Raw genomic sequence first — 24,747 nt, forward strand, 5'->3', positions numbered from 1 at the left:
CAAACACAGTCAGTGGATTCAACACATGTCTTAATAATGCTGACCCATCAGAAGTAGGCATATCACATAACAGCCGCTTGTGCAGTCAAGTTCATGTCAATCTTGTTTAATACCGAGTACCAGCAATTAATTAGCCGACGTTTCCTAAATGAAAAACAAAACGCTGAAATAATGAGCAGGTATTTAATGAACAGAAAGGTTGCAGATCCCACAGCCAGTGATTGACTCATTATCTCTCTGCTGAACTCCGGGTCTCTCTGCTGAACTCCGGGTCTCTCTGCTGAACTCATCACTGCAGGCCAGTGTGTGAGCAAAATAATCTGCTGTCTGTCTTTGTGATTGGTGTGTGTTTGACAAGCGGTTCTCACGGTTTGTGCAATCTGCCAGCTTGTGTGCGTTCTCACACACACACACACACACACACACACACACACACACACCTCCTGCTTAACTGACTGGCTGAACAGTGGGACCATGGATCTCCTGATTTTGTCATTAGCATTCCAGTTAAACAGCATAGAGGAAGTGGCTACACAGGCCTGTACTGATGTTGGCAGGACACACGTACCTGGCACAACCGAACGCCATCAGCCTGTACTTATTGTTGACCGCCACACACGTGCCGTCTGTTACATCTGCTGCCCAGACGCCCTGCAGCTGCTGGAGGAGACAAGAGACAGTCCGATAGATCACTGTACTTCACTCCCGACACACACACGCGGACGCTCACCCGCAGGCAAACACTCGCATCCACCGTTTACTTCCTGTTTCCCCCACACCCCCATTTTTCATCAACCCTTGACAGTCACGCTTAACATGACCTACAGAACACGGCTGCGTTGCGTGCGACCCGCAGCAAAAAAACGCACACGCCCCGACACAACACTTCTCCCACCGTTCTTATGAATTCTAGCCTGCCAATCGTCAAGCACCACAGCAAATCACACACACACAGACTTCTTTCTCTTACTTCCGCAGTAAACCTGCTGGCTACAGGACTGATGAATCCCAGCCTCCCGTCGTCAAGCACCACAGCAAAGCCATCCAGAGTCACACAGTACTCCATGTCTCTGACGTACAGCCCCTCCAGATCCAGGGACGGACCACCTGCACAAGCAATAAAACGCATGAAGAAACACATCGATCCAGAAACACTACGCACATACATGACTTCAGGCCTACGTAGGGACGACACTTAGGCTGCGTTTACACAGGCAGCCCAAATCAGATCTTTTATTTTTTTGTTGCCAATTGGTCAATCAGATCAGCGCCGAAAAAGATCTGATATGCAACGATTTGACGGCATGGGTGAAAAGACCAATGAGTGGAAAAAAGATCTGAATTGGGCTGCCAGTTAAGATACAATCTCTATGGCTGCGTTTTTATGTAAACATGTATAGATGTAGTGGGGAGAGGACGGTGTAGATTGAGCACAACTGCAAAATGTACACATGGGTAGAGGTTCAGGTTAGTTGAGAGGGATCGGGTGGGGTGGGTACTGGTAGGCGAGGTAGGAAGAGGGTGGCGAGGAGACGATGGTATACAGTGAGTGTGACTGACCGCGTGCTGACTGAAGGTCCAGGGAGAAGGGGACGGTGCAGAGACTGATAGCCTTCCGGCCGTTGCTGACTCCGTCCCAGTGGAGGATGTGGAGGTAACCATCAGCTGTAGACACCAACAAGTCCTCCTGAAGAGACTTAATACTGGGGGAGGGAGGGGGGAGAGAGAGAGAGAGAGAGAGAGGTGGGGATGTTAAAGCAGCCCATAGAGGATCTGAGAGGAAGGCCTCGAAACAATGATTTACGGCAGCAGATCAGAAGCACCCAGCACCTCTCCTACAGTCACTCAGACCCCTTAACGCAGTCCTTCAAATAAACGCTCCCGCTCATTGTTATGCCTGAAGCGCAGCTAGAAAGACATAGTGAGAGAAAGAAGAGGTGAGAGAGCGAGTATGTAACAAAGCGACTGTCAAATTCAGAGGGAGAGGGCTCGCGCAACAGAAATGAGTAGAACATGAAGAGAGCAAGTGAGTATGCGACAGAAAATTGAAGACGTTGGATAAAAGGAAGAGTGACAGATAATAGAAGATGACAGATGAAGAGAAAGATAAGTGTCATTCTCCTGGAGAGATGCAGAGGGACCAGGCTGGAATGTGTGGTCCCAGTGTACTCAGATGGTATGTGAGTACTGAGGACTACCCGATAGCCTAGCCTCAGTAATCTGACTGTGGTTTGGCTTCATCTCTCCAGAGCAGAATGGGGCATTCTAGAGCCAACAGCCACCAGGACTCTCTGGAGAATGGGCCTTCTCAAGCAAAAAGGACAATACTGGAGCTTAGCTGCTCTGCTCAGTTCACCCCAGGCATGCGGCTCTAAAGCCAGGCTACTGGGAGGATGGGCACACACACACAGAGAGAGAGAGAGACACCCCCACACACAGACAGAGACACACAGACAGAGATACACACCCACACACAGACAGAGACACACCCCCACACACAGACAGAGACACACCCCCACACAAAGGAAACGCAAGGATGATAGATCTTTAATGTCCTACTGAAGTCCACAGGGACTAGAGGAAGAATGTGCGAAGCCATACGCAGTTAAATAATTTGCCGCAGTCAAATTGACAAATTGGTTTGGGAAGAAGAGGAAATCTCTTCAGCACAAAATTTACACAGTGGCTGAAGTACGTACCATGCACCAGTCCAGAATGTAAAACAACATTTTTGTTTACTTGCATACTTAAAACACACTTCAGTGTCCAGTAGGAGTTCCAGTATGTATGTATGTATGTATGTATGTATGTATGTATGTATGTTTGTAATGTATGTTTTGTAATGTATGTATGTATGTATGTTTGTAATATATGTATGTATGTATGTTTGTAATGTATGTATGTTTGTAATGTATGTATGTATGTATGTATGTTTGTATGTATGTATGTATGTAATGTATGTATGTTTGTAATGTATGTATGTATGTATGTATGTATGTATGTATGTATGTATGTATGTAATGTATGTATGTTTGTAATGTATGTATGTTTGTAATGTATGTATGTTTGTAATGTATGTATGTTTGTAATGTATGTATGTATGTATGTATGCATGTTTCCGTGTTTAGGTTTGTATACTGTGTGCATGTGTTGGGGTTTGTATACGGGGGTTTGTATACCGTGTGTGTGTGTGTGTGTGTGTGTGTGTGTGTGTGTGTGTGTGTATAGCGTGTGTGTTGGGGTTTGTATACCGTGTGTGTGTGTAGCGTGTGTGTTGGGGTTTGTATACCGTGTGTGTGTGTAGCGTGTGTGTTGGGGTTTGTATACCGTGTGTGTGTGTATATAGCGTGTGTGTTGGGGTTTGTATACCGTGTGTGTGTGTATAGCGTGTGTGTTGGGGTTTGTATACCGTGTGTGTGTGTGTATAGCGTGTGTGTTGGGGTTTGTATACCGTGTGTGTGTGTGTATAGCGTGTGTGTTGGGGTTTGTATACCGTGTGTGTGTGTGTATAGCATGTGTGTTGGGGTTTGTATACGTGTGTGTGTGTGTGTGTGTGGGTGTGTGTGTACCGTGTGTGTGTGTGTGTGTGTGTGTGTGTGTGTGTGTGTGTGTGTTGGGGTTTGTATACGGGGTTTGTATACCGTGTGTGTGTGTATAGCGTGTGTGTTGGGGTTTGTATACCGTGTGTGTGTGTAGCGTGTGTGTTGGGGTTTGTATACCGTGTGTGTGTGTGTGTGTGTGTGTGTGTGTGTGTGTGTGTGTGTGTGTGTGTGTGTGTGTGAGAGACACACTGTAGTACCTGGTGATGGGAGCCTCCAGATCTATGGGTCTCTTCATCTCCAGGCTGAGAGCAGGAGCACACTGCTCTTCTTTATAACCTGGGGTGACCTTGACACGTGGACTCCCTCTAAACACACACACACACACACACACACACACACACACACACACACACACAAAGATCAAATTCACAGTACCTTATCAAGTCTAAATCAAAAGGCAAAAAAGCCTGGGTTAGTCAACGTCGTTCTAGGATCTAGGTAATAATGATGTTTAACAACAGCAGTCAGAGAACAGGTCTAGTGTATCCTTCCAGACTAGAGTGATTCCATAAGACACCAGAACTAAAAAACTACAAAATACCATGATTTTGGTGATTTTAACAAAATTGTATCCCAGTCCTCCTTTAACACTCCTGCTGTGTTCCGGTCGAATTGGACCTATTTACAAGTTCTCTCTCTGAAAAACGTAGTTCATTTAATCGGATTGTCACAAGGTTCCATGACTTTGTCCACACAGGGCATCTGAACACACAACATACATTTTAATGATTTATTACATTTTGGGTGTTTTATTTAACTTTTGTACACCTGTGGTGTTCCCGGTCAAAAATAACCTGTCATTAGAAATGAATGGGTGAGACTACAATTAGTGTAGAAAATTGAATTCAAGCACATGCCCATTCATCAGATGGACACACTTCCTCTCCCAGACCCCCACATGCATGTGTGTTTGAGCACACACCCCTCACTCCCCTTCTTGGCTTACATGGCAACCCCCACGGAAACTTTTCCCCAATAGAATCTTTCCTCCATGGGAACCACACCTGTTGGCATTCTCACAAACAATCACAACATTGTTTCAATAATATATAGAGCTTTTCTAGCAGCTCTGGGACATGAAGATTTTTTTAAGGCCTTGCGCACAACTCATTCTGTGGCAGCACAATGACCAAATGATATACTGTATGTGAGGATCTTGATTATTTATTTTTTCTCCATATTTTTGATCATGACACTGGTGAGGAGGAGAGAGTCCTTGTTAAACTTTGACACAAAGTAGTCTGTGATAAATAGCACAATATGTTTCATCTGAGTATTTGTTAGTCCAAATAATCCATACATTATGCTTTATTTACTCAACAATGAGTTGTATGAGCTCAGGTCCATATATTAGGTGATAATATATGGATTATTATGTATTTATAACCAGCTATAAGGGGCGGTCATTTTGGACCGGGAACACAGAATGAACATTAAACGAACACAACAGGAGGGTTAAGACTCCATAATGTTTCATCTGTAGGCACTACAAAGCAAAAATTGGTGTTATATGAAGCTTTACCACTTGCACTGTAATAAGAGTAGTACTGATTTCATATATTTAAAAAAAATGAATAGTTGAAAATATAAAACATGAACATTTTTAAACTATTTTTGATTTGGGTAAGTGTTTATATACAGCGCATTCGGGAAGTATTTAGACCCCTTGACTTTTTACACATTTTGTTATGTTACAGCCTATTTCTAAAATTGATTAAATTATTTTTCCCTCATCAATCTACACATAATACCCCATAATGACGAAGCAAAAACAATTATTGAAATTTTTGCTAGTAAAAAAGAAAATGGAAATATCACATTTACGTAAGTATTCAGACCTTTTACTCATGACTTAGCTGAAGCACCTTTGGCAGCGATTACAGCCTTGAGTCTTGGGTATTACGCTACAAGCTTGGCACACCTGTATTTGGGGAGTTTCTCCCATTCTTCTCTGCAGATCCTCCCAAGCTCTGTCAGGTTGGATAGGGAGCATTTCTGCACAGCTATTTTCAGGCCTCTCCAGAGATGTTCGATTGGGTTACTGTCTGGGCTATGCCTGGGTCACTCAAGGACATTCAGAGACTTGTCCCAAAGCCACTCCTGATTTGTCTCGGCTGTGTGCTTAGGGTCGTTTTCCTGTTGGAAGGTGAACCTTCGCTCTGGAGCAGGTTTTCATCAAGGATCTCTGTACTTTGCTCCGTTCATCTTTTCCTCGATACTGACTAGTCTCCCAGTCCCTGCCGCTGAAAAACATCCCCACAGCATGATGCTGCCACCACCATGCTTCACTGTAGGGCTGGTGCAAGGTTTCCTCCAGATGTGATGCTTGGCATCCAGGCCAAAGATTTCAATCTTTGTTTCATCAGACCAGACAATTTTTGTTTAATGGTCTGAGAGTCCTTCAGCAAACTCCAAGCTGGCTGTCATGTGCCTTTTACTGAGGAGTGGCTTCCGTCTGGCTATTCTACCATAAAGGCCTGATTGGTTGAGTGCTGCAGAGATGGTTGTCCTTTTGGAAGGTTCTCCCATCTCCACAGAGGAACTGTGGAGCTCTGTCAGAGTGACCATCGGGTTCTTGGTTATCTCCCTGACCAAGGCCCTTCTCCCCCGATTGCTCAGTTTGGCCGGGCGGCCAGCTCCACAAAGAGTCTTGGTTGTTCCAAACTTGTTCCATTTAAGGGTCAAATCAAATCCAAATCCAATTTTATTGGTCACATACACATGGTTAGCAGATGTTAATGTGAGTGTAGCGAAATGCTTGCGCTTCTAGTTCCGACAGTGCAGTAATATGTAACAATTCCCCAACTACTACCTGCTACACACAAATCTAAAGGGATGGAATGAGAATATGTACATATAAATATATGGATGAGCGATGGCCGAGCGGCGTAGGCAAGGTGCAATAGATGGTATAAGGTACATTATATACATATGAGATGAGTAATGTAAGATATGTTAACATTATTAAAGTGGCATTGTTTAAAGTGACTAGTGATCCATGTATTAAAGTGGCCAGTGATGAGTCTCTGTAGGCAGCAGCCTCTCTGAGTTATTGATTGGTGTTTAGCAGTCTGATGGCCTTGAGATAGAAGCTGTTTTTCAGTCTCGCGGTCCCAGCTTTGATTAACCTGTACTGACCTCGCCTTCTGGATGGTAGTGGGGTGAACAGGCAGTGACTCGGGTGGTTGATGTCCTTGATGATCTTTTTGGCCTCCCTGTGACATCGGGTGCTGTCACAACGTGCCCTTTTTGGGTGAGGATCATTAGCAGCCCCCCCTGCACAGTCTTATTACTTAACGACAGGTCGTAAATTCTTGGAGGAGACCCTCTCCCCCTTTGGACATGCAGTAAGAGGAGAGAGGATTTCACAGTGGAACAAAGAGGCTGATCCCACAAACGCCTACATTCCCAAAATTATTTGAGAATTAAACAATATTTATATTTTTGAGAATGTGGAACCGGTCGGTGGGAAATCAAGAAACAGTCATGTCGAGTTTGTTTCATTTGGTGACCTCATGAAGGACAGGAGACACACATTACTGTTTCTTCGTCTGTATACACTTCTCAATTATGGGATTTGCATCTGATGGTTGTGTAAAATATATGATTGAATATGAAACTATTTGTGAGAAGATGTGATGTTGGCCTTCTCAACAAGATACTTGTTTACATATAACGTTTTAACTAGTCAGTGGCTACACCCCCGTGAGCCCTGACATCACATTAGGCATCATAGAACCGCCCCTTCTTCACCAGAGTATAAAATCACTTCCAACTAAATTTACATTAGATCAGAAAACATGAAGCGGTAGCTACATGTTGAAACTGTTGGCAACTGTGCCAAAGAGACTCACGGTAAGCCAGACGTCTCGAATGGTTAAGACTAGAAAACATGGAGCTGACGCTACATGTTGAAATGGTTAAGAACTACAACTCTATCAAAGGACAAGACCAGAGAACGTGGAGAGCATTCCCACGTTGAAATGGCGAATAAATCTACAAACTAAAGAACAATTATTCAGACTGCAGCTGTTTAAATACTTTAGTCTGATAAACGCATCCAATCTAAGAACATTTCCGAATGGTACTCTGAAGTAACCATTCTAACAACCTACAACTTTGATCTCTGGTGGACAAACCAGAGGTTCTCTGTCGACTGACTATCCAGCAGAAGGACCGGCAATCGCAGAGAGGGACAACAAAAGGCAGACGCGTAAATATGTCAATTGGAATTTCTTTTCGAATGAGCAGTTGTTCATGTTCAAAGTATTAGCAATGAGTGTAGTTATCCTCTATGAGTTTCCCGCTCGAGTGGACCCCACCCCCTTTCCTTTGTCTACCAAGCCGTCATATCGGTTTCGTCCACTAGGAACTTTTTCTTTGTATCATGTAGTAACCAATGTATGACCAATTTGTGTGTACGTAATTCTGTGATTAATTAAGTTAGTTAATAAATAAATAGACAATTTGTATATCGCTGATTCATGATTCTATGCTAGGGTTCGTTAAGATATCCAAGGGTTTGCGACATCCAGTAATGAGACTGATGAGGTAAAATTCATTAATACACGGCTGTTTTGATAAGATGAGTTATATTCGTGAAATTAAAAAAACTCTATAAACATGTTCCCATGGTGCCCTGACTTCCTAGTTAAAGTTACAGGATTAGTTTGATCGCGCAATTAAAATTACACAGAGAATTGATTTGATAATATACAGTCTTCACATTTAATGATAGTCAATGACAACAGTGTCTTGAAGGGCAGGTAGTTTGCCCCCGGTGATGCGTTGGGCAGACCGCTGGACAGCCTTGCAGTTGAGGGCGGTGCAGAACCAGGCAGTGATACAGCCCGGCAAGATGCTCTCAACTGTGCATCTGTAAATGTTTGTGAAGGTTTTAGGTGAGAAGTCAAATTTCTTCGGCCTCCTGAGGTTGAAGAGGCGCTGTTGCGCCTTATTCACCACACTGTCTGTGTGGGTGGCCCATTTCAGTTTGTCTGATGTGTACGCCGAGGTACTTGAAACTTTACACCTTCACTACTGTCCCTTCGATGTAGATAGGGGGGGTGCTCCCTCTGCTGTTTCCTGAAGTCCACGATCTCCTTTGTTTTGTTGACATTGAGTGAGAGGTTGTTTTCCTGACACTACACTCAGAGAGCCCTCACCTCCTCCGTGTAGGCTGCCTCGTTGTTGGTATTGAAGCCCACTACTGTTGGGTCATCTGCAAAGTTGATGACTGAGTTGGAGGTGTGCATGGCCACGCAGTCATGGGTGAACAGGGAGTACAGGAGGGGGCTGAGCACGCACCCTTGTGGGGCCCCAGTGTTGAGGGTCAGCGGAGATGTTTCCTACCTTCACCACCTGGGGGCGGCCAGTCAAAGTACAGGACCCAAATCACACAGGGTGGGGTTGGGACCCAGGGCCTCCAGCTTAATGATGAGCTTGGATGGAACTATGGTGTTGAATGTTAAGTTGTAGTCAGTGAACAACAGTCCTTGTTAGTGGGCCGCGATGGTGGCACTGTATTATCCTCAAAGCAGGACAAAGGTGTTTATTTTGTCTGGAAGCAAGATGTCGGTGTCCATGACGTGGCCGGTCTTCTTTTTGTAGCCCGTGATTTCCAGTAGACCCTGCCACTTAAGTCTAGTGTTTGAGCCGTTGAATTGCGACTCCACTTTGTCCCTGTATTTCGCTTGTTTGTTTGCCTTGTGGAGGGAATAACTACACTGTTTATATTCGGCCATATCCCCAGTCCTTAATGCGGTGGTTTGCGCTTTCAGTTTTGCGCAAATGCTGCCATCCATCCACGGTTTCTGGTTAGGGTAGGTTTTAATAGTCACAGTGGGTACAACATCTCCAAAGCACTTCCTCAAACTCACTCACCAAGTCAGCCTATAGATCGATGTTGTTCTCAGGCTGCCCGGAACATTTCCCAGTCTGCGTGATCAAAACAATCCTGAAGCATGGATTCCGATTGGTCAGACCAGCGTTGAATGTTCTAGTCACAGGTACATCCTGTTTGAGTTTCTGCCTATAAGATGGTAGGAGCAAGATGGAGTCGTGGTCGGATTTGCTGAAGGGAGGGCAAGGGAGGGCCTTGTAAGGATTGCTGAAGTTAGAGTAGCAGTGATCGCAATCAATATGTTAATAGAATTTAGGTATCCTTGTTCTCAAATTTGCTTTGTTAAAATCCCCAGCTACAATAAATGCAGCCTCATATGGTTTCCAGTTTACATAGAGTCCAGTGCAGTTCCATGAGGGCCGTCGTGGTGTCTGCTTGAGGGGGTTTATACACAGCTGTGACGATAATTGACGAGAATTCACGTGTGAGATAATATGGCCGGCATTTGATTGTAAGGAATTCTAGGTCGGGTGAGCAGAATAACTTCGAGTTCCTGTATGTTATGATTACACCATGAGTCGTTAATCATAAAACGTATACCCCCGCCATTCTTCCCAGAGGTGTTTATCTCTGTTTGCACGACGTATGAAGAAGCCCGGTGGCTGGGCCGACTCCAACAACATATCCCAAGAGAGCCATGTTTCTGTGAAACAGAAAATGTTACAATCTCTGATGTCTCTCTGGAAGGCAACCCTTGCTCTAATTTTGTCTACCTTGTTGTTAAGAGACTGGACCTTGGCGAGTAGTATACTGGGAAGCGGTGGGCACGCCTACGGAGCCTGACCAGGAGGCCACTCAGTCTGCCTCTTCTGCGGCAACGTTGTTTTGGGTCGGCTTCTGGGATTAGATCCACTGTCCTGGGTGGTGGTCCGAACAAAGTATCCGCTTCGGGAAAGTCGTATTCCTGGTCGTAATGTTGGTAAGTTGACGTCGCTCTTATTTCCAATAGTTCTTCCCGACTGTATGTAATAACACTTTTTCTGGGGTAACAATGTAAGAAAGACATTTAAAAAAAAAAAAATTCACAAAAAAAATACTGCATAGTTTCTAAGGACTCGAAGCAAGGCGACCATCTCCGTCAGGTGCCATCTTGCTAATGGAAGCTAATGTGTTCTTGGGGACCTTCAATGCTGCAGAAATGTTTTGGTACTCTTCCCCAGCTCTGTGCCTCGACACAATCATGTCTCAAGACAATTCTTTCAACCACATGGTTTGGCTTTTTCTCTGCATGCCCTGTCAACTGTGGGACCTTAAATAGAGGTGTGTGCCTTTCCAAATCATGTCCAATCAATTGAATTTTCCACAGGGGGACTCCAATCAAGTTGTAGAAACATCTCAAGGATGATCAATGGAAACAGGATGCACCTGACCTCAATTTTGAGTCTCATAGCAAAGGGTCTGAATACTTATGTAAATAAGGTATTTCTGTTTTTTCTAAAAACCTGTTTTTAGTTTGTCTATTATGTGGTATTGTGTGTAGATTGATGAGGGGGAAAAAAATCATTTCATACATTTTAGAATAAGGCTGTAATGTAACAAAATGAGGGAAAAAACAAGCGGTCTGAATACTTTCCGAATGCACTGTATATACTGTGTGTGTGTACATTGACATTTTAGTCATTTAGACTCTTTTATCCAAAGCAACTTACAGGAGCAATTAGGGTTAAGTGCCTTGCTCAAGGGTACATCGACAGATGGCCCAACCTCAAACACTGGGCTACCTGCCGCCCTTATGCATGTATATAAACTGCACACACACACACACACACACACACACACACACACACACACACACACATCAAAGTTCCAGAGTGGGATCTCTGCTACGTTTTGAGTTATGATCCAATTTGTAAGCATTACCAACAGAGTGAATGTGAAAATGGATTCAAAATGGACTCCCTCTGCTGGTGATTTGCAGGATGTGCAATAATACAAGTAAAAGGAGGGCTATGATTGGTTTCATTGCCTACGGTGCCAATATCTCTGTATAAAATAGGCCATCAATTTAAACGACTGGGCTCCCTGTGGAGCTCAGAGTGGTCCCTCACTGAGAGACCTGGCTGTGGTGATGACACACCCATGCACACATCCCTGTGCCCTGTGTTATAACAGTGGGAGCATATGACTGGTGAAGAACACACTGTACAGTCATCCACAGCATTAATTGTTAATCTAATTAGTCCTGACATTTACCAAGGCCTTCGATATGCAATGATGTCCTGAACTACAGCCTTTTCTTCAGGCCCACTGACTGGTATACTCATTATTACATTGTGTAGACAGCACACACAGTTGGGTTTGTGTTTAACACTGAGTGACTGAGCATTGCCTGCTAGAGCACAACACTGACCTTTGTGGCTAACTTTGAACTCTAGTCCAGTCCTAAACTACAGCCTATTGCTCAGACCTACTGGTAAATGAATTGTGATAACATGCCATGTGTAGACACACAGTGGGGTTTGTCCTAAGCTATGAGTGACTGAGCATTGGTGGTCTTTGTTGCTAGCTTTGAACATCCACATTTAACCCCTTCCTTCCCCAGCAGGTCCTTTGCCTGCTGCAGTTGACCTTTGTTGTTGTACTTTGAACTTCAACATTTGACTCTGGGGGGGGAAGAGATGGAAGTGGGTGGAGAGAACAGGAAGGAAAGAGTTGAGTACTCACTTGGGATAGACTGGCTCATAAAGATACTTGTCCTCTCCTCCTCCCACCACGTCAAACATGAGGATGTAGCCATTGGCAGCCTGCAGAGAGAGAAGAGAAGAGAGAGAGAGAGAGGAGAGAAGAGAAGAGAGAGAGAAGAGAAGAGAAGAGGAGAGAGAGAGGAGAGAGAGAGGAGAGAGAGAGGAGAGGAGAGAGAGAGGAGAGAAGAGAGAGAGAGAAGAGAAGAGAGAGAGAGAGAGAAGAGAAGAGAAGAGAAGAGAAGAGAAGAGGAGAGAAGAGGAGAGAAGAGGAGAGAAGAGGAGAGAAGAGGAGAGAAGAGGAGAGAGAGAGGAGAGAAGAGGAGAGAAGAGGAGAGAAGAGGAGAGAAGAGGAGAGAAGAGGAGAGAAGAGGAGAGGAGAGGAGAGAGAGAGGAGAGGAGAGGAGAGGAGAGGAGAGGAGAGGAGAGGAGAGGAGAGGAGAGGAGAGGAGAGGAGAGGAGAGGAGAGGAGAGGAGAGGAGAGAAGAGGAGAGAAGAGGAGAGGAGAGGAGAGAGAGAGAGAGAGAGAGAGAGAGAGAGAGAGAGAGAGATACACATTATTCATGAGTAAGGTGTGGCCTTGGTCATGCTTGAGATCAACTCTGATCCATCAGAGAGCGACTGTGGTTTGGTGTGTTATTACATCCAGCCTGCTGTATACAGAGAGCATATCTCTCCATCCCCAGCCACTACTGTTCAGACGTGTCATTATTATCAGTTAGGAGAGAGAACGCTCCTTTTCAGCCCGTCTGGCCTTGCAAGGGCAGTCGAGACAGGAGAATACTTCAGGCTAGAGAAAGTTTTACCTAGAATAAAGGGGAGTTTTTCTACAAGCGTCGGGGCATCAAGGGGCACAGTAAATAGAGATATGCCTATACTAGCCTAAATGCACACACTTTTAACTTCATGTTAACAGTTGGCCAGTTCCTGACTTTCCTGTTGAACATCAACTTTATTTGCATATCACAAGTTCAAAGACGCTCACAGTAAACTTGAGCCTGAAGCCTGAGACTTCAGCGACACGTGATAGTCAGTCAGTGAACGGCATATCATTTGCGTGGTTTCGCAGTGCACAGCACTCACTGAACTAACGTTGTAGCCTAACCTCAAGTAACCCCAAACAGTCAAAGGATACTTGGAGTACCCCGACATTTCCACACAGTGTGGCAACCAAAAGGAGTGCCACGCACTAACGAAATATAACGAGGTGAGAAATTTGACTCATTCCCCACAGGCAACACCAGCTGGAGCAATAAGTAGGCTAGAGTACTATAAAACCAGAGAGAGGAAGAGAGAGAGAAAGAAAGAGATCTGTAGCCAAACTGGGCTCTGTTATAGTCATTAAGGCTGGAGTAGCAGACACATGGTCTGGGCCTACTCTTTAAAAAACAAACAACGCTTCAATCCAACCCTCATATCACAGACTGTCGGTCAGTCAATGTGTCAACCTCTAGAACTGAAAAGGAACAGCTGTTTATGACTAAATAAAAAATAAATACTATTTATGATCTAAATGAAGGGCCATATTTCATGTACAGCTTACCACAGCAGCATACAGATACCAAATCGGTCTAATGTTAGTCTTGCTGAAGCTTTTCCGTGTATACATTTGACAAAAACAACTCGGAGGAATTCTGTATTTTTTTTTCCCATGGCCAAAAACAGCTTAACTTAGACTAGGGAGTATCTAGCTTGGTCTCAGATCTGTTCGTGCCATTTTGCCAACTCCTATAGTCATCATTGTTACGACTGTCGGCAGGACAACACAGATCTGGGACCAGACGAAGCAGCATCCAATAAAGAATAACCCAAAGAGCAACAGAACCATACAATTACACAGAGGTCTCCATGGAGATGTGGGGGAGGAAGTAAAACTCAGGAAGCTAAGCTAGTTCCATAACTAAACATGACATTTCAGTAAAAGCCTGGTGGGAGTAAGTGATTTAGTGACACTAGCAATGCCAGAGGCAAAGCTGTTATGAAAGAAAAGCTAGAGAAATTCTTCTGAAAAATAACTGTTGAGAAGAAAAGAACTGTCAAGGACAACAAACACAGCCAGAGTCCATGCAGCTTTGATCTGGTGTGCGGCAGAAACAAAGCCAAGCATTACTCAGAGAGCAGAGCAATAAGAGACTGAAAATAGAGTCTGGGCTGGAGAAAGGAGAGCGCGAGAGAAAGTATAGAAGAGAGAGAAAGAGATAGCTACACACTACATGGCCAAAAGTATGTGCACATCCCTTAAAATGAGTGGATTTGGCTATTTCAGCCACACCCGTTGCTGACAGGTGTATATAAATTGACCACAGCCATGAAATCTCCATAGACAAGCATTGTCAGTAGAATAGCCTTACTGAAGAGCTCAGTGAATTCAATGTGGCACCGTCCTAGGAAGCCACCTTTCAACCTTCTCACCTTTCAAGTTAGTCAAATTTTTGCCCTGCTAGAGAGGCCCCGGTCAACTGTAAATGCTCATATTATGAAGTGGAAAAGTATAGGAGCAACAAAGGCTCAGCCGCGAAGTGGTAGGCCACACAAGCTCACAGAACAGGACCGCCAAGTGATGAAGAACGTAAAAATTGTTGCAACACTTACTAGCGAGTTCTAAATTGCCTCTGGAAGCAACATCAGCACAAGAACTGTTGTGCTGATGTTTCCATGGCCGAGCAGCCACACACAAGCCTAAGATCACCATGTGCAATGCTAAGCGTTGGCTGGTATGCTGTAAAGCTCGCCGCCATTGGACTCCGGAGCAGTGGAAACGCATTCTCTGGAGTGATGAATCAAGCTTCAACATCTGGCAGTCCGACGGACGAATCTGGGTTTGACAGATGCCAGGAGAACGCTACCTGCCCTAATGCATAATGCCAACTGTCAAGTTTGGTGGAAGAGGAATAATGCTCTGGGGAGTTTTTCATGGTTCAGGCCCTTTAGTTCCAGTGAAGGGAAATCTTAATGCTACATCATACAATGACATTCTAGACGACTCTGTGCTCCCAACTTTGTGGCAACAGTTTGGGGATGGACCTTTCCAGTATGACAATGCTCCCGTGCACAAAGAGTGGACCATACAGAAATGGTTTGTCGAGATCGGTGTGGAAGAACTTGACTGGCCTTCACAGAGCCCTGACCTCAACCCCATCGAACACCTTTGAGATTAATTGTAACATTGACTGCGAGCCAGGCCTAATCACCCAACATCGGTACACGACCTCACTAATGCTCGTGGCTGAATGGAAGCAAGTCCCCGCAGCAAATGTTCCAACATGTGGAAAGCCTTCCCAGAGAGTGGAGGGCTGTTATAGCAGCAAAAGGGAGACCAACTACATATGAATGCCCATGATTTTGGAATGATATGTTTGACGAGCAGGTGTCCACATACTTTTGGACATGCAAAGTAAGACGGGACATATTTTCGGAAGAGCAGTGTGTCTGAACTTTCTCAGAGTTCACCCTGCGACTCTGTGCTGATGAGGGAAGAATACATGCTGCCTCAGTGAGTGACAGCTGGCTGGCAGCGAGGTCTGGATGGGAGCAGAATCAAGCCTGCTAGTGATAGACTCACTCTTAACACTATTGCGCAAACCTGAACCATACTACGCTGGCATTAATATTTGTTGGACGTTCCAAGCCGTGCCTCTCGGCTTGGTTTGGCTCTGCTCTTTAGTGTTAAAACGGTATTATGTTAGTGGCAGTCGCTTCTACTCTGTCACTCTATAGCAGGGTTGGTGGTCAATTCCATACACTGAAATTCCATACTTTTCAATTAGGAACATGTGGAATTGGGTTTGCTTTCTGACTGGAATTGAAATGGAATTGACCCCAACCCTACAGAGCCTGTAGGCTCCTGCTGCATGATGACACGCAGTCTAAATACAGACGCTAAAAACTTGGCTGGGACATTACTTCATGGATATTACGTAGGAATGATTTTGCATATGAAAATGATGAAAACGATGAGAGTGAGTGTGTGAAGCGCCAAGCCAAACATCTCCTTGCCAAGTTGATCTGTCGGACTCCACATGACCATTGAAGAGGACCATTTATTTATGAGAACATAGCAGGGCAGGGAAAAGGACTGTGTTGGATATAGAGCGGTGGTTAAATTAAATCTATACAGTTAAGGGACCACCTTCAAGAAACATTCATGATGAGCTAAACCGCAGGGATGGATGTGGTTGCCTGGGTGACAGGAAAGCAGGCAAAAAGGGCCCGACATTCAGACTTACTCTAGCTACATGTAGGCTATCCTATCAGACGTTTTTTTTTTAATATGTTGACACTTCTAGAACATGGAGTTCTGAACGGTTCATTTTTATATCTCGGATTGAATATGTAAACTCAGCAAAAAAGAAGAAAACGGCCCTTTTTCAGGACCCTGTCCTTAAAAGATAATTCGTAAAAATCCAAATAACTTCACAGATCTTCATCGTAAAGGGTTTAAACACACAAGCTTGTTCAATGAACCGTGAACAATTAATGAACATGCACCTGTTAAGACACTAACAGCTTACAGACGGTAGGCAATTAAGGTCACAGTTATGAAATCTTAGGACACTAAAAAGAGGCCTTTCTACTGACTCTGAAAAACACCAAAAGAAAGATGGGTCCCTGCTCATCTGCGTGAACGTGCCTTAGGCATGCTGCAAGGAGGCATGAGGACTGCAGATGTGGCCAGGGCAATAAATTGCAATGTCCTTACAGTGAGACGCCTAAGACAGCACTACAGGTAGACAGGACGGACAGCTGATAGTCCTCGCAGTGGCAGACCCAGTGTAACAACACCTGCACAGGATCGGTACATCCGAACATCACACCTGCGGGACAGGTACAGGATGGCAACAACAACTGCCCGAGTTACACCAGGAAAGTACAATCCCTTCATCAGTGCTCAGGCTGTCCGCAATAGACAGAGAGGCTGGAGTGAGGGCTTGTAGGCCTGTTGTAAGGCAGGTCCTCACCAGACATCACCGGCAACAACGTCGCCTATGGGCACAAACCCACCGTCGCTGGACCAGACCGGACTGGCAAAAATCGCTCTTCACTGACGAGTCGTGGTTTTGTCTCACCAGGGGTGATGGTCGGATTCGCGTTTATCGTCGAAGGAATGAGCGCTACACCGAGGCCTGTACTCTGGAGCGGGATCGATTTGGAGGTGGAGAGTCCGTCATGGTCTGGGGCGGTGTGTCACAGCATCATCGGACTGAGCTTGTTGTCATTGCAGGCAATCTCAACGCTGTGCACTACAGGGAAGACATCCTCCTCCCTCATGTGGTACCCTTCCTGCAGGCTCATCCTGACATGACAATGCCACCAGCCATACTGCTTGTTCTGTGCTTGATTTCCTGCAAGACAGGAATGTCAGTGTTCTGCCATGGCCAGCGAAGAGCCCGGATCTCAATCCCATTGAGCACGTCTGTTGGATCGGAGGGTGAGGGCTAGGGCCATTCCCCCCAGAAATGGGAACTTGCAGGTGCCTTGGTGGAAGAGTGGGGTAACATCTCACAGCAAGAACTGGCAAATCTGGTGCAGTCCATGAGGAGGAGATGCACTGCAGTACTTAATGCAGCTGGTGGCCACACCAGATACTGACTTACTTTTGATTTTGACCCCCCCTTTGTTCAGGGACACATTCAATTTATGTTAGTCACATGTCTGTGGAACTTGTTCACTTTGTCTCCGTTGTTGAATCGTGTTATGTTCATAAAAATATCTACACAGTTTGCTGAAAATAAACGCAGTTGACAGTGAGAGGACGTTTCTTTTTTTGCTGAGTTTATTAGTCCTACAGGAGAGGAGATGGAAGAGTAAACATCTATTAAAAACTCTGTTGAAAAGAGAGTCGTTGCCATAGAAAACAATTTACATTTCATTACCTACATTGGAGTAAGTGGATAGACTCCAACTTGCACATGCACACTCAAACCTTTAACTGCGACTCCTCGTCAGATAAATATTCTGCACACAGAAAAGCAGGCCCAACACTTCCAGTTAGTTATTACTTAAGAAAAGCACTTCATCACATTCAAAAGGGGGAGTATATAAATATAGCGTGAATGCTCACAGCAGGCTCCTCAGTCTCATCAGATGGCCTAGTTATGATGATAACCATTTCCTCAGATTGAAAACGCAGTGCAGATATTTCAGCACCATCTGAGCTAACCAGCCAACACTGCAGCTGAGCTGAGACATGGTGGACTGTGTGAAACTAAACCGACTGCACCGACGCAATCTAACTAGGCAACAAACCAAAAAAAGTTATAAAAAAAAAAAAATAATAAAAAAAAAATTACTGTGGAAAATAAATTGATATATGTAAAATATATATATATATATATATTTTTTCACTTTGTTGCATTTACACATTTCATTAAAACACACAACTGATTGTTGGCACCTTGTAAGAACGTTCAATGTGTTCATTCATTTATTTAACTGTCAGTCTTACTGCTTATTGGGAGCCAAAATGAGCTCTCTCAATAAACTCGTCTATCAAAGAGCTTGAGCTTGTTATAAACAGGAATACTGCTGATGTTTCAAATACACAGATACAAAAAAAATGGATAGCAGCACCTGTGATGATCCTAATCTTGAGCATCAAAGGTCCCCCTTCAAACAATTAACATATTTTACAATAGTAGCTAGCCTCTAAACAGCTACCTTGGAAATGCATGTTAAACATAGATAATAATAATTCTACCAAGACAACGATGGTATTTTGGCAGCAACTGTTAAAGGTGCAATATGGAGAAATTGCTCTGCCTCCACCATTTCCTGGTTGCTAAAATTCAAATAGTTTGCGTAATTTCAGTTTGTGACAAAACAAGTGTAGAGAATCACTGTACCATCTAAACCGCTGTGAAATACAGTATATTTTCAAAAACAAAATTGTATTTTCAACTATTGTACAAAACCAAAAGATGCAAAAACATAACTTAAGAATGGGAAGCATAGAAATAGTGCACATATAACATAACTACCACTTCTTAGACCTGCTTTCAAATGAGAATGACAGATCTATAAACACATTTCTATGGGAATTTGGTCGGTAGTCCAAGAAGTTATATTGCAGCTTTAACTAGCCTACCACAAAGAATATATCTGGATCTGGCAAACGGCTTGCTTTCTGTTTTGTTATTTTATCAAGCTGACAGGCTACATTGTTAAGAAAACAGAACTGAAAGGCCATGCAACATCTACCCTTCTTGGTGTTGTGACTCAGCCGAGGGCACGATGCAATGGGCTAAAAGGTGCAGTCCGCAATTGCTAAGTGGGTACAGGATCCTCAATAAAGCATAAAGAGGGGGTGTTGTTCTTCCTCCCACTGGGTAGATAACAATGCGTGTTTGTGTGATTATGTGGTGCGTGCGTCAAATCAAAGTCACATTTTATTTGGCACGTTTCGTAAACACCAGGTGTACACTAACAATGAACTCTTCTGAAACCGCTTGGTATAGAAGTCCTGGATGGCAGCGAGCTCGGTGTGTGTTTGTGTGTGCTGTGAGGAAGGCCACCTACTCGTCTCCAGGGCTTCTATCTCACAGAGACCTGCAGCTACCAGCCTTTCTTTTCTTTGAACCTTATTAAATAACACGATCAGATCTACTAAAATGTATAGGCATTGACAGTGGACATGCGGGACTAGCACAGCCTCAGCTACTTATTAACTACGCCGGCGCATTGGAACCAACTGAACCTCTTGACTGTTGGAGAGACATGAAGACAGCAGAGTCCTCTGTAGCTCAGTTGGTAGAGCATGGTGTTCGCAACACCAGGATAGTGGGTTCCATTCCCAGGACTTGAGTGAATGCACGCATGACTAAGTTGCTTTGGATAAACATTCTGCTAAATGGCATATAGAATGAGCATATCAAACATCCTCCTATTGGAGACACGTGATGCTGCGGAGCTGAACAGACGTTGACAAACCGAGCTCTTGAAATGTATCCTATTATTACTTAAATAACAACGTTGAAACAATATTCTAACATCGGCTGATAAATTGTCAAATACTTACCTTCCCAAAGAGCCATGGACCGCCGACCGAGAGGCAAGAAGGACGACCAAAACGTCGTTGAATCCCATGACAACGATAACGCCACAGCTAGCAAGTTTAGCATTAGCCCTCATATCTCAGACGACGGTTCCAGACTATTGCTCTCGGCAGCCTCGCAAGACATGCTGGCTACTCTCCTCCGGGAAATTCAGGATGGTAACAAAGGTCTTTCTATGAAAATTGACAAGAAATCGGCTGAACTCCATTCTTCCATCGACGACCTGAAATCCTCCATGAATGATCTCCTTCTGAGAACGACTGAGGCCGAGATGCGCATTAGCACAGTTGAGGACACCGTCGCTCGACATGACCAGGTTCTGATAGAACTGCAGAAGGATAATGCCTACCTCAAAAACAAAGTAGACCAGATGGAGAACCAGAGCAGACGCAGTAATATCCGTGTGGTGGGATTGAAAGAGGACAGCGAGGGCCGTGACCCGGTCCGCTTCTTCACTCAATGGATCCCGGATGTCCTAGGCATAATCAACTTCACCAAGCCGCTGGAAATCGAACGCGCCCACAGAACATCAGCGCCGAAACCCCGGCCAGAGGAGCCCCCACGTGCCGTTCTGGTCAGGTTCCTCCGTTTCCAAGACAGAGAGAAGATACTGCAACTCGCAAGAGCCAAAGGGGACATCACCTTCGATGGCAAGAGGGTCAGCCTTTTCCCGGATATGAGTGCCGATCTCGCCAGACGTCGCAAGCAGTTCAGACCTGCCGCCAAAGCACTGAAGGAGAAGAACATCACCGGCTACCTCATCCACCCTGCGCGGATGAAAGTTCAGTACAAAGGCCGATGCCATATCTTCAACACACCGGGAGAAGTATTCACTTTTCTCAAAGAACCGAAAAGCGACTGAAAAACGGTCTCTCTGGGGGATAAGATCCAATCTGTTTGTTTTCTCTTATCTGGACTGATCTGCTGATATCGGATCCGTCTACCCCGCTATCCGGTCGCTATAATTGATTTGTACATTTTCAACTAACCGTTTTTCCCCGGGGTGAGTTCTATTACATTTACAGGAGACTATATTTTGGTTTAGTCAATATCCACTGGACGAAGCAATAAGTGGGTTTAGGCCCACCGCTTCCCCCCCATTTATGTTTCTCCTCTCCCGAAAAGAGACTCAAGCAGCCCTTACCGTGGGCAGTAATTATTCAGCCATAAATGCCTATTCACAACGTTTGTTTTCAATTTAGAGAGCTCGCAGGTTTTAGTTTACGCCAAGGTTTAGCTAGTAAGAGTAAGGTGGAAAGCGAGCAGCAACGTATCTCTACAAGTGTATTCATGTTTGATTGTTGGGATTGTTGTTTTAGTCTGACAATCGGGGTGGGTGGGTTTTTTCCCCCTTTTTTCCATGTTTATTGTTGTTTCCTTCCTAAAGAGGCACATAGGTCACTTCTGTGTTCAAACCAAAGTTGAAACATTTCCTGACTATTTACATATGAGAGATTTCCATTCGGTTACATATTTCAAACCCAACCTATGCTTAATCCACTAAAATATGTCACATTCAACGTAAAAGGCCTTAACAGCCCGATTAAAAGGAAAAGAGTCTATACATACCTTAAGAAATTAAAGGCCGATATTGTGTTTCTACAAGAAACACATCTTACAGCCAGCAAACACAAGAAATTGAAGAGGGAATGGGTAGGACAAGTTTTTGCGTCCTCTTTTAACTCCAAAGCAAGAGGAACTGCAATTTTGATAAGTAGACATATCCCCTTCTGCGTCAACAACACCATCTCTGATCCCTCGGGCAGGTTTGTTTTGGTGCAGGGGCATATGTTTTCAGAGTCTTGGACCCTGCTGAATATTTATGCTCCTAACTTCGATGACCATATGTTTATACAGAATGTCTTCCTTCAGGTCGCTCAAGCACCACCAGGATGGCTACCGGTTGGAGGAGATCAAAATTTTTGTTTAGATACAGTCCTTGATAGGTCCTCGGATAAACCCTCCCTTCTTACCAAAGCCGCCAAGCTCACCATGTCATTCATGAAAGATCTTAATTTACTAGACATCTGGAGACAGTTGCACCCACAGGATAGGGACTACTCTTTTTATTCACACCCACACAAGACACACACACGCATAGATAACTTTTTACTATCGACCCAACTGTTTCATAGAGTGTTAGATATCTCCCCAGATTGCTTAGCGACCATTCTCCTCTGGTATTATCAATCTCCATTCCTAACAAGGTAAACGGAGCATATAGATGGAGACTAAATCCTACACTCCTAAAGCAACCAGAATTTTGTGCATTTATCAAAGAGCAGATCAATATTTTTACTTTGACAAACAAACCCTCCGCTCCTGACAGTTTCATTCTTTGGGACACATTGAAAGCCTATCTGAGGGGACAGATCATTTCCTATACTAAAGGGTTGAAGAGAAAATACGGTGCGGAACTGAATGTCCTTGAATCTGAAATCTCTGAGCTGGAGAAAACCTACCAAAGAGGCCCGACTAAAGATCTATATAGGCTTTTGGTAAATAAAAAACTGAAATATAATATTCTGAACACATATCAAGCTGAGAGGGCCATCACTAAATCAAAACAGCGTTATTACGAGCTTGGAGAGAAAGCTCACAAAGTACTGGCATGGCAACTGAAAGCAGAGGAAAGTAAGAGGACAATTAATGCTATAGAAACCCTTACTAATGAGATATCTTTCAACCCTACCGAAATTAATAATACCTTTAAGAAATACTATGAAGACCTCTACACTTCCCAATCAAGCGATGATCTGTCGGAGATCGACTCCTTTCTCTCCTCTCTCAACCTCCCATGCCTGTCAGAGGAAGACAGAGAGCGCCTGAGTGAAAACTTCTCTGTTCCTGAATTGGTGGAAGCCATTAAATCCTTACCTTCTAATAAATCTCCTGGGGAGGATGGCTTCCCTCCAGAGTGCTATAAAGAATTTAGGGGAGCTGTTGGTCCCCTACCTCATGGAGGTACTTAAAAAGCCGGGGAAGACAACTGCTTTCCAGAGTCTTTCTCTCAAGCAGTGATTACTGTAATCCACAAGAAAGGGGAAAACCCGCTAAAGTGCGCCTCCTATAGACCAATCTCTCTCCTTAACACAGATTGTAAACTGGTCACCAAGATGCTATCTAAGAGACTGGAGTCATGTCTTCCCCTGTTGGTCAACCCAGATCAGACTGGCTTCATAATTAATAGACTGTCCTCCAATAATCTCAGAATGTTCTTTGATATAATTCACCTTGCTAACAAAAACAAAATACCTAGTGTCGCAGTCTCCCTCGACGCTGAAAAGGCCTTTGATAGGGTTGAATGGCCATACCTCTTTCGCGTCTTGGAAAAGTTTGGTTTAGGTACCGTTTTTGTAAATTTGATAAAATCTCTCTACAAATCTCCTAAAGCTAGGATTGCTACCAATGGGATTACTTCCTCCTCTTTCCCTCTCTATAGGGGGAACAGACAAGGTTGCCCAATTAGCCCCCACCTCTTTGCCCTCGCCATCGAACCGTTGGCTGAGGCTATTAGATCGTGCCCTGACATACATGGCTTTGAGGTGGGCCCCCATACCCATAAACTATCACTCTTTGCGGACGACCTTATCTTATTTCTAACAAACCCAGAACACTCCCTCTCTCACTTGCAGATCCTACTACAGTGTTATAGCTCTTTCTCTGGATATAAGGTTAACTTCGATAAAAGCGAAATCTTACCGCTGTCTGTCTTTGACCATCATACCATCAAGCACAAGTTTCCTTTTCGATGGTCGCCTCTGGGCTTCACATATTTGGGCATAATGGTGGATGGTAACCTGAACAACCTCTATAAACTCAATCTGGCCGGCTTGTTGCAGAAGGTGGAGGGTGACCTGTGTAGGTGGATGGACTTACCTCTCACCCTACTGGGTAGAATCAATGTGATTAAAATGAATATCCTGCCCAGATTTCTATATTTGTTTCAATCTCTCCCTATCCCTGTGCCCGCAGCATTCTTTTCCTCTCTTGACAAGCTGACCAGACGGTTTATCTGGCATGGCAAAACCCCGAGGGTTAGCCTGGACAAACTGACCCTGGATTACGGTCAAGGGGGCTTAAACCTCCCCAATTTTAGAATGTACTACTGGGCTGCTCAGTCTAGGTTTCTGGCTCAGAGGTTTGACAATGGTCCCTCCCCTCATGGTTGAACATTGAAAAGCTTGAGATGAATGATGACACGGGGGCAGAATTGTTTTACAAATGGGACAGAAAATCTATAAAAACCATCACAGACAACCCTTTAATCATACATTCTGTCCTGGCATGGTGTAAACTGCATGAGCTGTTCGGACGAGGGGGATTTCTCTCCCCTAAAACCCCTTTATGGAACAATAGATTGATCCCTATGTTTTTCCAGAATAGTAACTTTAGACCATGGTCTGATAAGGGGGATCACTCTTCTGGAACACTGTTATGAGGAGGGAGTTCTTATGTCTTTTGAACAGCTGAAACAGAAATACCACTTGTCTAACAGGGACTTATTTAGC

At 44.4% G+C, this 24,747-nt stretch overlaps 1 protein-coding gene across 1 annotated transcript in view; it reads right to left on the reverse strand.

Annotated features, from left to right (window-relative positions):
* LOC106561454 (guanine nucleotide exchange factor subunit RIC1) overlaps positions 1 to 24,747 on the reverse strand; it is a 76,260-nt gene that overhangs the window by 15,591 nt on the left and 35,922 nt on the right. The window contains exons 3-7 of the mRNA XM_014125432.2: positions 12,169 to 12,248; positions 3,800 to 3,907; positions 1,561 to 1,703; positions 971 to 1,107; positions 569 to 660 (exon numbers count right to left, since the gene is read on the reverse strand). Coding sequence (XP_013980907.2) covers positions 569 to 660; positions 971 to 1,107; positions 1,561 to 1,703; positions 3,800 to 3,907; positions 12,169 to 12,248 — 560 coding nt within the window. The remainder of the gene's footprint in view (positions 1 to 568; positions 661 to 970; positions 1,108 to 1,560; positions 1,704 to 3,799; positions 3,908 to 12,168; positions 12,249 to 24,747) is intronic.

This window comes from Salmo salar, chromosome ssa01 (genome assembly GCF_905237065.1).
Source record: "Salmo salar chromosome ssa01, Ssal_v3.1, whole genome shotgun sequence".
Taxonomy (NCBI): domain Eukaryota; kingdom Metazoa; phylum Chordata; class Actinopteri; order Salmoniformes; family Salmonidae; genus Salmo; species Salmo salar.